At 36.6% G+C, this 18,744-nt stretch overlaps 1 protein-coding gene across 4 annotated transcripts in view; it reads right to left on the reverse strand.

Moving 5' to 3' along the window:
• The window catches only part of DNAAF4 (dynein axonemal assembly factor 4), a 77,806-nt gene that overhangs the window by 1,590 nt on the left and 57,472 nt on the right, over nt 1–18,744 (reverse strand). Inside the window, exons 5-9 of one of the 4 annotated variants that reach the window (XM_073801034.1) lie at nt 17,646–17,791; nt 16,240–16,349; nt 4,028–4,181; nt 2,501–2,606; nt 807–936 (exon numbers count right to left, since the gene is read on the reverse strand). In XM_073801034.1, coding sequence (XP_073657135.1) covers nt 827–936; nt 2,501–2,606; nt 4,028–4,181; nt 16,240–16,349; nt 17,646–17,791 — 626 coding nt within the window. In that variant the 3' untranslated portion in view covers nt 807–826. Of the gene's footprint in view, nt 1–345; nt 937–2,500; nt 2,607–4,027; nt 4,182–16,239; nt 16,350–17,645; nt 17,792–18,744 lie in introns of those variants that run through there. The other 3 variants (XM_073801035.1, XM_019946749.3, XM_019946757.3) reach the window with 3 other exon arrangements.

Raw genomic sequence — 18,744 nt, forward strand, 5'->3', positions numbered from 1 at the left:
CAGTGGTTGTGGTGCGTGGGCTTAGGTGCTCTGCGACATGTGGGATCTTCCCGGACCAGGGCTCGAACCCATGTCCTCTGCATTGGCAGGCGGATTCTTAACCATTGGGCCACTAAGGAAGTCCCTGCTGCCTTCTTTTGTTTTTTTCCTGATGTACTTGAAGGTACTAGAAAAAATCTCACTAGAAAATTTATCATCACCAGATAGTGTTATGAAATATGATCGACACTTTGGCAAACACTTCCCACAACTAAAGTTGAAGATAAGGTTTCCCAAACAGTTGTTTTACTAGGGTAAACTGTTCTAACCTCAAACAACAGGTAGCGGAGCAGTATTTTTTTAAAAGAAGGTCCTGTGCATTTGGAGACTAAGTCAAAACATCAGTATTGATTATACCAAGCCCAATCATTCAGACAATTAAATAGAGTAGTATATAATACAAACAAAAATACTTTATAAATACAATCGTTTATTTTAAACTTCTCCTTGTTAAAAATGAATCAGTAAGCGTCCTGGTAATCACACCAACAAATATTTTGTTAGTTATAAGGGCAAGCTGAATTCAGTGACAAAAAAATACAATTATGTTGTAATATGAAACAAATAATTAAAATAGATTATTCTTACTTTGACTTACTTATTCAAAAACCACTGAAATCAAACATTTCATTTTCTACAGATTTATAATATTCTGCCCTGTACAGAACTAAAGAGAAAGTGATTCTGTATAATCAGCCATAATATGCACAGATTCCTAATGCCTCCAGTTATTTTTGTAAAACTTAGAACAATACCTAGTACAATACCTAGTTGCTTCTAGTAGTCATTAAGATTTTAGTTCTGTTCCTTGAATTATATTCCGAATCTTCTCAGCATCATTTTGCACAATTTTGTTGGATGGATCAATCTTAAGGGCAGCTTCATAATCCTGTAGGCCTATATTTATATAGCAATGATGATGAATAAAATACTTTATAAATACTTGTGTTATCTAAACAATATTTTTAAAAAATAAAAAGAATCATTAAATCCATGGTTCAGCACAAGCAACGGGTTTTAGTCAGATTCCCATTTTCACATACATGGTCTCTAAGAGACTGAAGAAATTTTTCAGTAATTTCAGAAATAATTATGATTTCATTCAAGATTCAGTAAGAAGCAGTTTTTTTAAACTGAAATACAAATAAGCTAACAGCTTAAATTCATTAAAGCATGAATAGACTCAAAACTCATATATCAAAAGGACATTTTTATCACCTCCATGAAAAAGTAATAAATGTCATCTTCTTTCAAAATTCTAGATTTTAAAAAATAATTTTGGTAGACTCAATCCATACTTTATATAATTTATAGACTATAGTTTGTGCTCTCTTTTTTTTTCTAATTATCCTATCTACAAAATTTCTTTGAGGAAAATTGGTTAAAAAGGAAAGCATTGTGGACTGGTTGTTAAAAATATATAACTGGATCTAAATCTTTAACAAAAATATCAGTGAGAAGAATTTCTAAGGAAACTTGACTTCCAGGTGCTATTGATTTGCCATGCCACTTCAGGCAAATCACTTAATGTCTCTAAGTCTCCATTTTCTCATCTTTAAAATGAAGGGAGGGTCCTTTTAGCTCAAAAAAGTCTAGGATGCTGCAATTCCTAAAGAATGCTTACAGTGTTTCATTCCTGTCTTGATCATTTTTATCCTCATGAAGCTGAATAAGACTCTTAAAAAAAAGGATAGGCATATAAACCTAATTTGGATGCTTTGGTTGGAAAAACCTAAAAATGGCAGAAACAAGCTTACAAACAAGTCAGAAATAATAAAACTTTATAAGTTAAAGCCAATTCCCTGGCAAGACATCATCAGGAATAGGGCTTTAGGCCTTGAATAAAGGGAAACTGAACGGGAATCTGGGTAGGGAAGTATGGGAAGAAGAGCACTGAAGATAAAACTCGGGGGCAATATGAGTAACTGCAAATAGTCCTTAATTACATTAAAAATGAAAAACAATAAAAATTAAAACAATAAAAATTATATAAATATGGCTTCCATACACATGAGACTGAATTACAAACCTTAGTACGGTCTCACAAAAATAAGCAATTGATCATACATTGTGGTAGATCAGTTATTTCTGAGCTTATGAATGTATGTATGTATGTATGTATGTATGTATGTATGTAGTGTCTGTGTGTCTGACCAAAGAAGCTCATTTTGAAATTTCCATTATATCTTAAGTGACTCATTTATCACACATCTTTCCACAAAAAAACTTGTCTGATACTACAGCATCTCCCTAGACCTAGGGAGATGTTTATATCTTGTGTTAATTCCCTTCTACAACAATGATTTTTTAAAATATTTCAAATCATCTTTTGTTTTCTCAGAAATTGCAAAGAATAAATTAAATGCTAAACGTATAAAATAATGGAGTCATCTTGAATAATGGCAATGACATTTTTTTTAGAGTATAACTTGGAACTTAAAACATTTCTGTCATTTCTTACCTTCTACATACAATTCTAGTTGACAGAATGCTGTTCCACGTCGTACGTGTGCCTTCATTCTTGCATTAGCATTGTCTGCAACAGGTGGTGTCAATAATTCTAGTGCCTTACAAAAAGAAAAAAAAATAGGGAAAAATATAATTTCCTAATTTACACTTGAGCAAAAACATGATAAAACTCAACTTTAAAACAAGCCTCAAGCCCTCACCCACCTAAATTTTTGGCTTAACTAGGACAGGAATTTATCAACTACATACATTTATGTTGAACAATTTTAGGACTTGTTCAATTGTTCCTATATGAGATTCATACCCTTGCCCCCAAACTTATGATTTAGTTTATCATTTGAAACCTCTACAGCTTTACCTTTACTAGCAGGGATGATTAAATAGCATTAATTTAATTAATGCTATTAATTATAGTATTATATATACTATATATAATGCTTTTATATTTAAATTTGGTGATTCCGTTTATTCATTCATTCAATAAATATTTGTTTGTGCCTGAAATTATGCTACTAAAAGGAAAACTGGATCACAAAAATATTGTCACATCTTCAATAGCTTAATGAGATCAAAATATGAGGACTAGGGCTTCCCTGGTGGCACAGTGGTTGAGAGTCCGCCTGCCGATGCAGGTGACACGGGTTCGTGTCCTGGTCTGGGAAGATCCCACATGCCGCGGAGCGGCTGGGCCTGTGAGCCATGGCCGCTGGGCCTGCCCGTCCAGAGCCTGTGCTCTGCAGCAGGAGAGGCCACAACAGTGAGAGGCCCGCTGCATACCGCAAAAAAAAAAAAAAAAAATACGAGGACTTGATTGTTTCCTCCATATCCTCAATCTCAAGGAGACACATAAGAGATTTTGCATGTGATTTCCCTTAAAACAAGTTACTTTGATATGGGGGGGGGGGAAACAGAAAAAACTAGAAGTTTAAGATAATGACATGATATTCATAATGGAAATTAGAATTTACTAAGTTACTCTGAAAATGGAAAAATAATCATGGAGATATCCTTTTACTGTGCAAGCGGTAGTGACACCAAGTGTTCTTCTATCTCGCATCAAGTCTGCAAAACTTTAATAAGAAAAAAGGTGAGCACAAACTGACAACCATTTACTAATTTCCTTCTGAACTTCAACTGATACACCAGGGCAATTGATAGGGGATCTCTAATCTAATTTGAAGTCTCAAGAAACACTAGTTCCTTGTCCATTAAAAAAAAAAAAATTCTTTTGGGGGGGAATTCCCTGGGGGTCCATTGGTTAGGACTCTGTGCTTCCAATGCAGGGGACACAGGTTCGATCCCTAGTTGGCGAACTAAGATCCTGCAAGCCACGTGGCATGGACAAAATAAAAAAAAAGAATTTTTTTTTCAGTAAAAAGATGTAAAAAGCAAGATTCTTAAAATCCTTGCAACTCACTTATTCAAATTTAACTGACAAAAGATAAGGGCATCATTTAAACCAATAAATAGGAGCATAGCAATTTTAAAGCACCATATATAAATAAATAGATACACATACCTTAGAAGAATCTTCTATGGCCTTGTGTAAGTTTTTCAGTTTTAGATGGCAAGCAGCCCGATTCAAATACAGTAGTGGAATCTTATTATTTAGTCTTATGGCTAAGTTGTACGCATTAATAGCTGCCAAATAGTTTTCTGTTGCAAACAATTTGCTAATGAGACGAAAACATAAAAGAAAAGCAATGTAACACTAAAAGAGAAACACAGAAATAATATCTAATGATATTTGGCACAGGGGATGGATGGCTTCCTTTCTTTCCATTCCTTGTAAAATGGACATTGCGGGTGGCACTAAGCCCACCTATCCTCCATACATCAGCATGTAATCTGAACGGGCCTGACCTCACCTCCACCTCCAAGGGTAGCCAATCAACAGCTTAAGCCAACAGGCATATTTCCATCCACCCTGCTACAATGATTGACAAAGGGATGGATTTATGACCTAAACTGGTCTATTGAGAATGAAGCCTGTGATTTTATTACCAAAGTTGGAGAACGAAAAATTGGGAAAACTCCCCCTGCTGGACACAAATGAAGAAAGCATATAAGCCCAAATTGTTGCTGACCATCTTTCATACTGTGGGAGGAGCTAGCACTAGAATAAAGTTGATACTATTGAATTATGAAAAGGATAAAAAGGCAGTTAAGCTGTTGGATCAAGCTTTACCTGAAATGTAACACACCTTTAGCTTTTTAGTTATATAAGCCAATAAATTCCTTTAAACATTAAGTCAGTTTAAATTGGGTTTCTCAGTTACATGCAAAACAAAAGCATCCTAATAAATACACTCTTTCAGTTCAAACCTTCCAAAATTCTCTTCAAATAAAGAGATGTACATAATTAAAGGATGTATTTAAAACATAAAGCGTCTTGTTTGTTTTTCATGTACAGTTCCTGGTATTTCGAAAAACCAAGGAAAATAGAAAATACTTTGCCAAATATAAAAGTGCCATAAAAACAACACTTTGTACATTGTATTCATTTCCAGTCGATTGTACTCTACACTTTACAATTCTAGAATAATAAACACGATGACTTCAAAAGTAGACCCATAAAAGGAGACAGCAAATCATGAATAAAAGGTAAAATGACACCACTGTGACATTTAACCTGAGCCTGACTCAAGTTTAAAATAACTTCCTCAAACTAGAAAAGCTAATTCTGTGGGAACAGTTTACCTTTCTGAAATGTCTCATTTCAGCTAGGATGTTTCTGACTGCAAGGAACAGAAGCTCAACTCAAACTGGTTTAAACAAGGAAGGAAATAGATCGCCTCACATTAAACAAGTTCAGAGGGAAAGGCTCCATGCCCAATATGATCAGCAGAACAAGGATCTTATCAAGGCCTCAGTTTCCTTCCATTTCTCCACCCTACTGGACTCAGCAGCTACTTCATCCTGGAGCTGGTTTTCCTCATGCATAGTTCAAGGTGCCACATTCAGGCACAATATTCATTAGAAGAAAATGGGACAGTATTTTCTGGTATATGCTCCTTGAGAGCAAGAAAACCTTGCCCAGAAATCTCCCAGTTCACTTCCTTTCCCATCTCACTGACCAAAAATATCTACCCTTAAAAAATATTTTGCCTTAAAAAAACCAACCAGTTTCTCCTGTTCTCAATCCTTCTACCCATTCTCTCTCTCTCTCTCTCTCTCCAGTTTCACTCCTCAATGCTATATACTGCTGTTTGGGAACGTTTAAAAAAATTCAAAAATATGACCATCTGTCCATGTTAATAAATATAGAGATATACTTTTTTTACAGAGATTTTTACAGACCACTCTCTCATTTGTGCAAGGATTTCTAAAACCAGTCTCCTCCTACTGAGAGACACTTACGTGTTTTGTTTCCCGATACTTAGCTTTTATAAACAATATTATAATACACATTACTGCACATATACATAAAACACACACACACACCAGCAGTGTAATGAAAGTAATCCTGATTTGTTGCAGTCAATCAGAATTTATAGCTGAACTTGGGACAGGGTCCCCACCCTAAGTCACATAGGCAAGGTCTACACACCTAAACAAAATAGGGACTCCGCCAACAAGGATAAAAGGAGATGATAAATGTTGGCTAGATAACCTATTGTGTCTACTACAAACCTTCTTTTTAAATTAATTTAATTTTAATATTTACCACTTTAACCATTTTTAAGTGTACAGCTTAGTGGCATTAAATGCATACACACTTTACACACTTTTGTACAACCATCAGCACCATCCATATCTAGAACTTTTTCATCTTCCCAAAATGAAACTCTACACCTATTGAACAATAACTCCCCATTCCCTCCTACCTTCGACAACCACCATTCTTTTTCTGTCGCTGTGAGTCTGACTACTCTAGGTACCTCATGTAAGTGGAGTCATATAAGGACAATATTTGTCCTTTTGTGCCTAGCTTATTTTACTTAGCATAATGTCTTCAAGGTTCATCATGTTGTAGCACGTGACAATATTTTCTTCCTTTCTAAGGTTGAATAATAGTCTCCTGTATGGATAAATCACATTTGTTTATTCATTTATCCATCAATAGACCCTTGGGTTGCTTTCACCTTTTGGCTATTCTGAATAATGCTGCTATAAACATGGGTATACAAATATCTGTTTGTGTCCCTGCTTTCAATACTTTTGTGTGTGTATCTAGACAGAACTGCTGGATCATATGGGAATTCTTTTTATTTTGGTCATGCTGCACAGCATGCAGGATCTTAGTTCCCTAACCAGGGTTCGAACCCGTGCCCCCTGCAATGGAAGCACGGAATCCTAACCACTGGACTGCCAGGGAATTCCCTCATATGGTAAGCCTATTTTTAACTTTTTGAGGAGCCTCCATACTGTTTTCTCTACTGTGCACCACCATTTTACATTCCCACCAACAGTGTTCAAGGGTTCCAATTTTTCTACAACCTCACCAACACTTGTTATTTTCTGTTTTTTTTGTTGTTGTTTTTTAATAATAGCCATCCTTCTGTGTGTGAAGTATTATCTCATTGTGCTTTTCATTTGCATTTTCTGAATGATTAGTGATGTTCGACATCTTTCCACATGCTTATTAGCCATGTGCATATCTTTGAAGAAAGGTCTATTTAAGTCCTTTGCACATTTTTTAATCAGGCTGTTTATTTTTTGCTGTTGAGTTGTAGAAGTTCTTTATATGTACTCTGATATTAACCCTTTTCAGAAATATGATTTGCAAATATTTTCTCTATTCCATGGGTTGTCTTTTCACTCTGTTGACAGTGTCTTTGATGCACAAAAGGTTTTAATTTTGACGCATTCCAAAATAACCATTTTTTCTTTTGTTGCCTGTGCTTTTGATGTTACATCCAAGAAATATGGCCAAATCCAATGTCATGAAGAATCCTATGTTTTCCCCTAAGAGTTTTATAGTTTTAGCTCTTATGTTTAGGTGTTTGATCCATTTTGAGTTAATTTTTGTATATGGTGTTAGGTAAGGGTTCAAATTCATTCTTTGGAATAAAGGCTGAAAATGAAATGAAAACTGGATATCCAGTTTTTCCAACACCATTTGTTGAAAAACAACAACCTTTCTCCATTAAATATTCTTAGCACCCTTGTTGAAAATCATTTGACCATATGATTTTCATATGTGAAGGTTGTTTCTGGGCTATCTATTCCATTGGGCTATATCTATATAAACCTTATATTAATACATTTATTTGGAGCTCCATTTTTCATCTTTAATATAAGTTTACAGTTTTATAATGTAACAGTTTTAACAGAAAAATTCTCCCAGATTCTAAGGGAAGAACAGCTTACAATGAGCAGTATTAAAAGAACCAGTGTAGCATGTAGGAAACAAACCAGTGTAGCATGTAGGAGGGAAAAGTGGGGAGAGGGATAAACTGGGAGATTGGGATTGACATATACACACTACTATATATAAAACAGATAACTAATAAGGTCCTACTGTATAACACAGGGAACTCTACTCAACACGCTGTAATGATCTATATGGGAAAAGAATCTAAAAAAGAGTGCATATATATATATATGTATAACAGATTCACTTTGCTGTACACCTGAAACTAACACAACATTATAAATCAACTATACGCCAATAAAAATTTAAAAAAATAAGAGCCACTGTAGGAGCCATAATAGCAAGAAATATGAAGTATTAAACATTTTTAATGTTTACATATATATTAAAATATAAATCCAAATGAACATTATATTCTTTAAACTTCAATACCAGTACAAACATCCAATAAAGCATAATTTGCTTTATGGCTTTCAGAATGGTTCTGAACTCAGAAACAGCTGAATTTCAAAAGGAAAGGGAAAAAAAATTAAACCTGTCTTAAGGGCAGTAGCCTTTGAACACCAAATTTAAACAGAGAAGCTAATAACCAGTAAGTCTCGCCTGATGGCTCCAAATAAAGCAATGCCAATGAAAAGAATTATGCAAAAGTACTCATTCAAAACATATTGAGTCCTTATGGTACTGACTGTACAGAAAGAACAAAAGAGACGTGGAGAATTGCAAACACTCCTGTCATTTTTATGACGATTGATTGGTTTGACTTTGTAAAGAAGGAAACATTCTGATTGGCAATGGCCAAAAGGGCCAAACATTTTGAGCAACAGTTCAGCACAGGAGAAGCTACAAGAAGCAGGAGTGATAAGAAAGAAGCAATGTGGAGGGAAGTAAAGAAAGGGGCAGAAAAGAGTTAAGAGAAGTCAAAAGCAGTGGGGCTTACATTGATACTAGGTATAAAATAGATAACAAATGAGAACATACTGTATAGCACAGGGAACTCTACTTAATGCACTGTGGTGACCTAAATGGGAAGGAAATCCAAAAAAGAGGGGATATATGTATATGTATGGCTGATTCACTTAGCTGTACAGTAGAAACTAACACAACATTGTAAAGCAACTATACTCCAATAAAAATTAATTTAAAAAAAAATGACTAAAGGAAGCAAGATGTAGAATTTGTACGTTGGTAGTACTGTTCTTTTTATACTGAGATGTTACAGATTATATGTCACACCGTCATTTTATATATAGTAAGAAAAAATCTGCCAGTTAAACTATAACAGTGTTTGCTTATTTAAAAAAAAAAAGCAGTGGGGCTTAGAAACAGCAATGGAGGCAGAGAGTAACACATATTCCAATACAAGACACAACAGCTCTGTTTTGTGGGTAATAAGGACTCTAACAGCCACCTACCCCTCAAAAGACTTTTAAGGTCCTGGTTTCTTTCAGCATCTTATGTGGGTAGAAAACATTCTTGGTATCTCAAGAGCTTCTAAAACTGAGTATTAGTGCACCTTAGTGAAGGAACATCAACCAGTACAATTTAGCACTCAGGATGGAAGGAGGAAAAGGATACTGCATACAAAATAAAGTGACAAGTTAGGCCATTATAGGGACTATACTGCAACAGAATATTATGGGCTGTAAAATACATACAATCAACAAACAAAATTATAATTATGTCAAAGAAGTCATCTTAGAATATGGCTTCTAAACTTCTTTAAGTCAGGCAAAAGGTAGCAGCATAAGAAAACTGTCTTATCTCCATAAACAAATAAAGTTGTAAAAAATGCAGCAGAGCAAGGCAGATTTGGCAGATCTGTTCTGAAAGTAGGCAAGTACAAGAGGATACTGGGAGACAATTCTCCATGGGTCTTTTACCCTGCGTGTCATATGTCAGATGCACTGACAGCTTCTGTTTGGGACTATCTTTTCAAAGATGTTTGTATAGTGCACAGCCTTGGAAGATAGAGATAGTGTCTCTCTCTGGGGCAAAGAATAGATTTGTTCACTGCTCAGTATAATAAAGATATCATCACCTTGTGAGGTAAAAGTTGGACAGGTTTGCTAATAATCCTCTATAAAAAACCGTGTTCCTTAAGCTTGGTCTTCTCAGCTATGGTACCAAACCTACTGTGTGTACAGCATCCACCTGGGTTCCCCTCTGCATTGGCCCCATGGGACTTTAGGGGCAGAGGGAACCAACATGAAGGTCATGCTGTTTGATGTGACTTGAATAGTAAAGTCCTTTCTCTTTGACTCATGAGTCTCCTGACTTCTGTCAGCACCTATGAAACTGTGGTAAGCTAACTCTTCACAGTCCTTGCCAGGGCATGGATCCAAACCAAAGTGCTAGAAAGAAATTCAATCTGGCAAGTAGAACTGTATGCTGTGTTGGGAGAAGATGGTAACAGGTGGTTAACAATCAGTAACAAAAAGTCCAACGTGAAGTAAAAGGACATCCAGACAGGCAGATAGAATCCAGCTACAGAAAATTCACAAACAGCAAGCAAACAGAAATTCAGACTGGCACAAGTTGGTACGAGGTTAGTCGGTCATCAAATAGCAGGCTTCCACACACAAAGCTGGGGTTCAGAAGAGAATTAACTTGGGTGGAAAGAGAATAAGTAAAAGCAAAGCAGAGCCTCAGTCTTAAAAGGACGGAGTATTGGGCAGGCTATAAAATCTGACACTTAGGCCAAGAAAAAAAAAAGAAAATTCAGACACTAGAACTAATGTAGGTAATTTTACGTAACAACAGTAATATGATGCTGGGTGCTAGATTGTAGAATTATATATCCTTAATTTCCTCCTATCTAACATTACAATTTGCTGTAGAGAGTGAGGTATGCAGATGGCATTCAAGTGGTCCTAATGTGGGGGAAGAAGGAACTTTCAGACTGGGGTTAAGAGAGTATCCAAAAAAACGCATGCTAAAACTCAAGCACAAAGTAACATCAGTGGGACAGAACAACAATTCATCTAACCTTATATGATTATAAGTGACTGGAAGGGTAGCTATTATTTACAGATTCTGAGTCATGTAAGGCTGTTAAATAACAACACACCATGCGAATATATAAATTAGAGCACAGAAACTCTGTTTTATGTGAGACGTTCTCAGTAAAAAGCTATCTGGTACAATATTAATTGCCAACGGTAAAATGTTCTCATGAGCAAATAAAATTACCTAAGCTTATAAATTTTCCTGAAAGGCAGATTTGGCATTTAAAACTAAGACTTGGCAATAGAATGCTAGGTTAAAAAAATGAAAACATTCTATGGCTTTTTCTAAGAGTCTCTTTTGAGTAGATACAATCCCATAAACAATTTTCTCAAACTACTGCTCTTTTGGAAGTCTTGTCCACTTCTACCCACGGGTTTAAAAACAATAAAGGACAGTTGGATTGTTTTTGCCTGTGTAAATATAGAAGGCTAGCATGAAACAAAGCCTCTGGAGATGAAAGTATTTTATCTTTTGGCTTAAATTCAACACTGCTTCTGAATGGGTTCTATTATGTCTGTTTCTGTCTTTTGTACTGCATTACATTGCCAGAGAGGATACATTTCTCTCTAATAATTAGTACCTTTCCTTTTATCTGTTTGTACTTGGCACTATGATTAACTGTACTTTGTTTCCCTGGGTGTCACTAGTTACTAAGTTTTCTTCCATCTCTCCTCATTTTTAACTCTTTTCTTCTCCTATTTTGCTTCTCTTTCCTATTCTACCTAATTGGAGGCAGTGAGGCAAAAAGGTACAAAAAACAACAGACTGAAGTGATTACAATCTACCAGTCACACCTGACTGCAACCAAGTACACTTTTGCACGAGGTTGCTGGCAATTCATTGCTTTTGCCAGCAGTCACACACACACACACACACACACACACACACACGTCTTTTGCTGTACTTGTCAAATGCCAACCTCAGCTCAATGATCTTATCTGCTCTTTCCACACTTAAATCGAAATCACAGCATTAGTATATCAAAAATAAGACCAGACCAAACACTAAGATGTTTAGCCAGTCCCAGCACCAAAAACATCTTATGCCAAAGGACTTTCTAACCATCTCCATCAACCTGCTATCTTTGGGCTGATCTAAAAGCATGCTTCTTCTTTGTCCTCACATGAAAGTTCGTATTTGCTGGTCTTTCCTACTCTCATCCCCCTCTATTCCTTTGCACTTTCTTATTCCTGTTCTGCCATAACTGACTCCAACTCCCACCCCAATCCTTCCGGGGTTCGTGCCCCGGTCCAGGAAGATCCCACATGCTGTGGAGCGGCTGGGCCCGTGAGCCATGGCCGCTGAGCCTGCACGTCTGGAGCCTGTGCTCCGCAATGGGAGAGGCCACAGCAATGAGAGGCCCGCGTACCGCAAAAAAAAAAAAAAAAAAAACTACAATGAGATATCATCTCACACCAGTCAGAATGGCCATCATCAAAAAATCTAGAAACAATAAATGCTGGAGAGGGTGTGGAGAAAAGGGAACCCTCTTGCACTGTTGGTGGGAATGTAAATTGATACAGCCACTATGGAGAACAGTATGGAGGTTCCTTAAAAAACTACAAATAGAACTACCATATGACCCAGCACTCCCACTACTGGGCATATACCCTGAGAAAACCATAATTCAAAAAGAGTCAAGTACCAAAATGTTCATTGCAGCTCTATTTACAATAGCCAGGACATGGAAGCAACCTAAGTGTCCATTCAACAGATGAATGGATAAAGAAGATGTGGCACATATATACAATGGAATATTACTCAGCCATAAAAAGAAACGAAATTGAGTTATGTGTAGTGAGGTGGATAAACCCAGAGTCTGTCATACAGAGTGAAGTAAGTCAGAAAAAGAAAGACAAATACCGTATGCTAACACATATATATGGAATCTAAGAAAAAAAAAAAAAAGGTCACGAAGAACCTAGTAGCAAGACAGGAATAAAGACACAGACCTACTAGAGAATGGACTTGAGGATATGGGGAGGAGGAAGGGTAAGCTGTGACAAAGTGAGAGAGAGGCATGGACATATATACACTTCCAAACATAAAATAGATACCTAGTGGGAAGCAGCCGCATAGCACGGGGAGGTTAGCTCGGTGCTTTGTTACCACCTAGAGGGGTGGGATAGGAGGGTGGGAGGGAGGGGGATGACAGAGGGAAGAGATATGGGAACATATGTATATGTATAACTGATTCACTTTGTTATAAACCAGACACTAACACACGTAAAGCACTTATAATAAAGATGTTAAAAAAAAACAAAAAACAAAAAAACCAAGGGGGACTTTGAATTGATGTGCGATGTAAATTTTTTTCAAAAGATATATCTTTATCATAAAGTGTAAAAATGAATGCAACTTTTAACAAGAGGAGAAACAAAAACAAAATCGGGATAAACCATCTACCTTTGGCCTTGACCCAATTTTCTCCACTCTTCTCGAGGACAGTTCAGCCACCTCTTCTGTCTCATCTACACATCTATTCAAACCTTTTCTATTCTTAAAGAAGAACAAAACAAAACAAAAACTCTGAAAGTTTCTATTCCATTGGCTTCTGGGAGTATTTTTGTGTATTCCTTTATTTTACCAGGTCTTCAAATGTTGGTAGGTCACAGGGTTTTATCCTTAGGCCACTACTCCTCTGGTCTACGTGCTCTTTTCAGATATCTCACCTACTCTTGTAAATCAACTGCTACGTAAATGCTGATAACCTCCAAATCCATAATACACTGTTGGCCTCTCCCCTGAGTTTCAAACTTGCTGGACACTGTCAGCCAGACTGACCAAGAGGCAGCTCAAACTCAACATATTCAGAACTGAACTTACCTACATTCCCTCCTAAATGGCCCTCTTCTAGAGCGCTCTAATTCAGTTGGTGGCATCATATAATCAATCATTGAAACTAGAAACCCAAAGTCGCCCACAACTACTCTTCTCTCACCCCCCAACAATCACTCAAGAAGTCCTCCCTATTTTACCTCCTGAATATTTCTCACACTGCTCTCCTCTTCACCCTATAACAATGTCATAATGGTTCAAGACCTCTGCCATAGTTTCTGCAACACATTTTTCCCCACCTTACAGAATAAAATGTAAGAATAACACAAGGCCACTGCCTATTTTTCTAGGTTCATTTGGCATTATTCCTAGCACCAAATTTATGTTTTAGCAAGCAATAAACTACCCAGTTCCTGACCTATATATCACAGTATTCTTGTCTCTGAGCTTTTGCTCATACTGTCTCCTCTGCTATTGCCTTTCTGTCCTTCCTCCTGAAACTCCTACTTATCATTAAGAGGAGCTCAGGTGCTATATTCTTCAGGAAGCTCTTCCTGAAACTACCTTTCTTCCTTTAAGGTTAGGTGCCCCTCTTCTGTACTCTCATTTACCTTGTTCTTTCTATGTATTGTACTTCCCACACAGTGTTATAAGTATTTGTATTTTCTATGTATTGTACTTCCCACACAGTGTTATAAGTACTTGTATATGTCCCTCTTCTCTACTGATCTCTGTAGCTCAGAGCCTAGCCTACAGTCTGACAAACCGCAAGTAATCAACAGATATTTATTTAATGGTTTAATAGATGGAGAAGAAGCAGAGGGGATTTTTGTTGGGAGTAAGAGGAACAAACCTGTCAGCCCCAGGCTTCTGAACTTCAGAAAAATTGTTAACTCCAGCTCAACTCCACAAATCAATCTCTGGTGTTGTTATCAGATACGAGAAAAGACCAAGGATGAACAGAGAGAAGATGAGAAAAGAAAAACACAGATTTTGTGGTTAGACAGATAAATCTCCCCACCAAAGATGTCCACATCCTAATCCCCAAAACCTGTGAATATATTAACTAAAATGGTTAGTTAGAAAGAACCTTCCAGATGTGATTAAGTTAAGGATCTTGCAGTAGGAGATTATCCTGGATTATACAAGTGGGACTAATGTAATTACAACGGCACTTATAAAAGCAAGAGGGAGGCAGGAGAGCCAGAGTCAGACAAGGAGAGGTGACTATGGAAGCAAAGTTCAGAGTGACGCAACTGCTGGTTGGGGGCCATAAGCCAAGGAATGTGGGCAGTCTCAAAGCTGGAAAACCCAAGAAAATAGATTCTCCCTTACAGCCTCCAGAAGGATTGCAACTGATATCTTGATTTTAGCCCAGAAAAACCCATTTTAGACTTCTGACCTCCAGAACTATAAGATAATAAATTTGTATTGTTTTAAGACACTAAGTTTGTGGTAGTTTGCTATGGCAGCAATAGGAAAATAATACAAAAGTGTATAAAATGAGATAAATAATATCTACAAAATTGCCTCAAAATATGAACTCGAATTACCACAGAATATAGCAGAATTCATTGTTGTTAACTGTCTAAAAGTTTACACATAGAGTCACATACAAATAAATAAAAGGATTGTCTGGATATAAAATGAAAATTTATAGGATAATTTGATAATCTTTTAAAGATGGATATGACTAACCAAAGTAGCTCTAGTTTTAAAGAACCATGATTTTTTTTCTAATAAATTTATTTATTATTTATTTTTGGCTGTGTTGGGTCTTTGTTTCTGCACACAGGCCCCTCCCTAGTTGCAGCGAGTGGGGGCCATTCTTCGTTGCGTTGTGCAGACCCCTCATTGCTGTGGCTTCTCTTGTTGTGAAGCACGGGCTCCAGGCACTGGGGCCTCAGCAGTTGTGGCACACGGGCTTCAGCAGCCGTGGCTCATGGGCTCTAGAGCACAGGCTCAGCAGCCGTGGCGCACGAGCTTAGTTGCTCCGCGGCATGTGGGATCCCCCTGGACCAGGGCTTGAACCCATGTCCCCTGCACTGGCAGGCGGACTCCCAACCACTGTGCCATCAGGGAAGTCCCCAAAGAACCATGATTTTAAGGGAAGTAGTATGAAGGACTTATGTTAAACATTAAGTGATTTAAAAAGGGATTTTAATAAGCAATCCAAAAGACGTGATATTTTTCATTTCCATGACATATAAATACAAAAGCAATAAAAATAAGAGCCTTGGGGCTTCCCTGGTGGCGCAGTGGTTGAGAGTCCGCCTGCCAATGCAGGGGACACGGGTTCGTGTCCTGGTCTGGGAAGATCCCACATGCCGCGGAGCAGCTGGGCCCGTGAGCCATGGCCGTTGAGCCTGCGTGTCCGAAGCGTGTGCTCCGCAGCGGGAGAGGCCACAACAGTGAGAGGCCCGCATACCGCAAAAAAAAAAAAAAGAGCCTTATTTGTTATAAGATCTGACTTTTTAAATATGGAAGCACTACCTACAGAATTGGCATATTTGCATTATTTCTCCCCCAAACTCACACACACACATATGTCAAGATAACTAGAAAATATGTATTAATATCTACATAAATTTATTATAAATCTCATGGGCAGAGTTCAAACAACTTACTTTCCTTTGTCCTTCAACCATTCTGGGTTCTTTTCCTCTTCTTTTAAATCACAAAGTTCAGGAATGTCAGTATTCGTTGCTCTTCGCGCCTCTGCTTGTTTATGTAGCCACTGAAATGAGAATGAAGTTTAATGAAGGACACAAAAGTCTTGTTTTATTAAAAGTTACTTTTAGATTTTCCATCTTCCTATACAAGATGGAAATACTATTTGTTATGGACTGAATGTTTGTGTCCTCCAAAATTCATATGTTGAAGCCCTAATCACCAATGTGATGGTATTTGGAGATGGGGCCTTTGGGCGATAATTAAGCTTGGATGAGGTTATGAGGATGAGACTCCCATCGTAAGATTAGTGTCCTTATAAGAAGAGGAAGAGACCAGAAGGCATGCTGGCACCCCACCCCACCCCAGCGTCCTGACCTTGGACTTCCCAGCCTCCAGAACTGTGAGAAGTAATTGCCTGTTCTTTAAGCCACCCAGTCTATGTACTTTGTTACAGCAGTCTGAGCAGACTGATAAAATAATTGATGGTGGTGATTTTAAACTTCTAGTTTTTATACATCTTTAAGCTTTTTTTTAAACTTCACTAGCTGATTAAGATCAAATGTATAAAAATTTCTAGTCCAAATTTCATCCAAATTTCTGGGAGTTCATGTGAATATTGTTTTATTTTTCTTGTTTATAATGTATATATATATATTTTTTACATTATAAAATATATAAATGATTTTTAAAATTATAATTTTATAGTTACAGAGATACTTTTATAAATAATAAAATATAGAAATATGCTATTAATAATAAGAAAAAAATTAATATTTATTAAGTGTCATTATATCTCAAGGAGATTCAATTATTTCCACAACTTTTCAATTGAGGTATCAGTTCACACCTTACAGTAAAAAAAAAAAAAAAACAGTTCTTACTGCTTACACAACTAAATATACAATATTCAAAATCCCAGAGCTCAGGAATTTATAAATGAATGAAAGATATTAATGCCAAATGTCACATTAGAAATACTTGATATTAATAATTAATTGTAATAAAATAATAAATTTACAAATCTTTTCTTACCGCGACATACACTGACCCAAAGTTTACAAATCTATTATGGAAAATGATGTATTTGATAAAATAAATGCACATGCAACATTTTATCTCCTGGGATAAGCAACAACACTGGATATTAAACCAGTGTTTTCTCATCAGCATTCTGGAGCCAAAAAAGAAATAAAAATCCTGCAAAATATATTTTTCTCAAAAGGAAATATTAAATTTTTTCATGAAGTAATATCTTTAGCCTAATGAATACTTTAAAAATTCAGACCCAGTAACAGTTTCAATGTATGGAATAAAAAATATTTTCATTGTGGTCACTGTAACTAACAGCAAGTATACCAACCTCCTCTTCTGCTGCTACCTGTGATTCCCGGAGAGCAGTTGGGAATACTCGAGGGGTAAAGTTGATTTTAATATTGCCGACAGAGCGAGGAGCAGGAATACTGTCTTCCTTTAACTTCTCAAAAAATATAATTTCTGAATTTCTCCCTTCAAAAACAATATTAGCAACTAAGTTATTTATCTCTCATTTCCTAGTTAACAAACTGACTTTTAAGGTAATTACACATTAAAGCTACTTCTAAAATCCTATACAAATAATCCAAACATATTTTCTACAATAAGGCATGTAAAATCCCTCATTGAAATTATGGCAGCTAATTATCTGTTCTTTCAATGACCTCAGCTACTTTTCTGGGGTTCTCTTTGTTAAACCACACAGTGTCTAACTTACATTCACTATAGAGGAAGCCACTCTAGGCAACTTAAACTACATCAACTCTAGAGGAGGGCACCTAGGCAAAGCCATCATTTTCCTTAAGCTCTGATATCAGTATCTTCTATAAGCTCCCTGGTGATGATATAAAAGTTTTTCAGCTATTAAAGACAGCTAATGGGAACAGGCAAAGAGTTGTAATGAAAGGCCATACATTTGTATAAAGGTAGTTAGATGTAATAATTATTAAGTCAATATAAGAGAAGAAATTAATCTATATGTTAGAATATAAACTATATGAATAAAGGGAAGGAAAGGTACTAAAAAGGAAAAGTACTAAAAACATGATATACAGATTTAAAAGGCAAATATCAAAATTGTTTAAAAAAAGATTTTCCAGAAACATGACAGAGAGTTAATATCCTTGATATAAAATGAATACATAAAATTAAGATATAAAACTTCCAATTTAGGGAACTGGAAGTGATGCAGTGGTTAAGAATCTGCCTGCCAATGCAGGAGACACGAGTTCAAGCCCTGGTCTGGGAAGATCCCACATGCTGCAGAGCAACTAAGCCCATGTGCCACAACTACTGAAGCCCATGCACCTAGAGCCTGTGAGCCACAACGAAGAGTAAGCCCCACTCGCCGCAACTAGAGAAAGCCTGCACACAGCAACAAAGACCCAACTCAGTCAAAAATAAATAAATTTATATATTTTTTTAAA

The sequence above is a fragment of the Tursiops truncatus genome, chromosome 2 (genome assembly GCF_011762595.2).
Source record: "Tursiops truncatus isolate mTurTru1 chromosome 2, mTurTru1.mat.Y, whole genome shotgun sequence".
Taxonomy (NCBI): Eukaryota; Metazoa; Chordata; class Mammalia; order Artiodactyla; family Delphinidae; genus Tursiops; species Tursiops truncatus.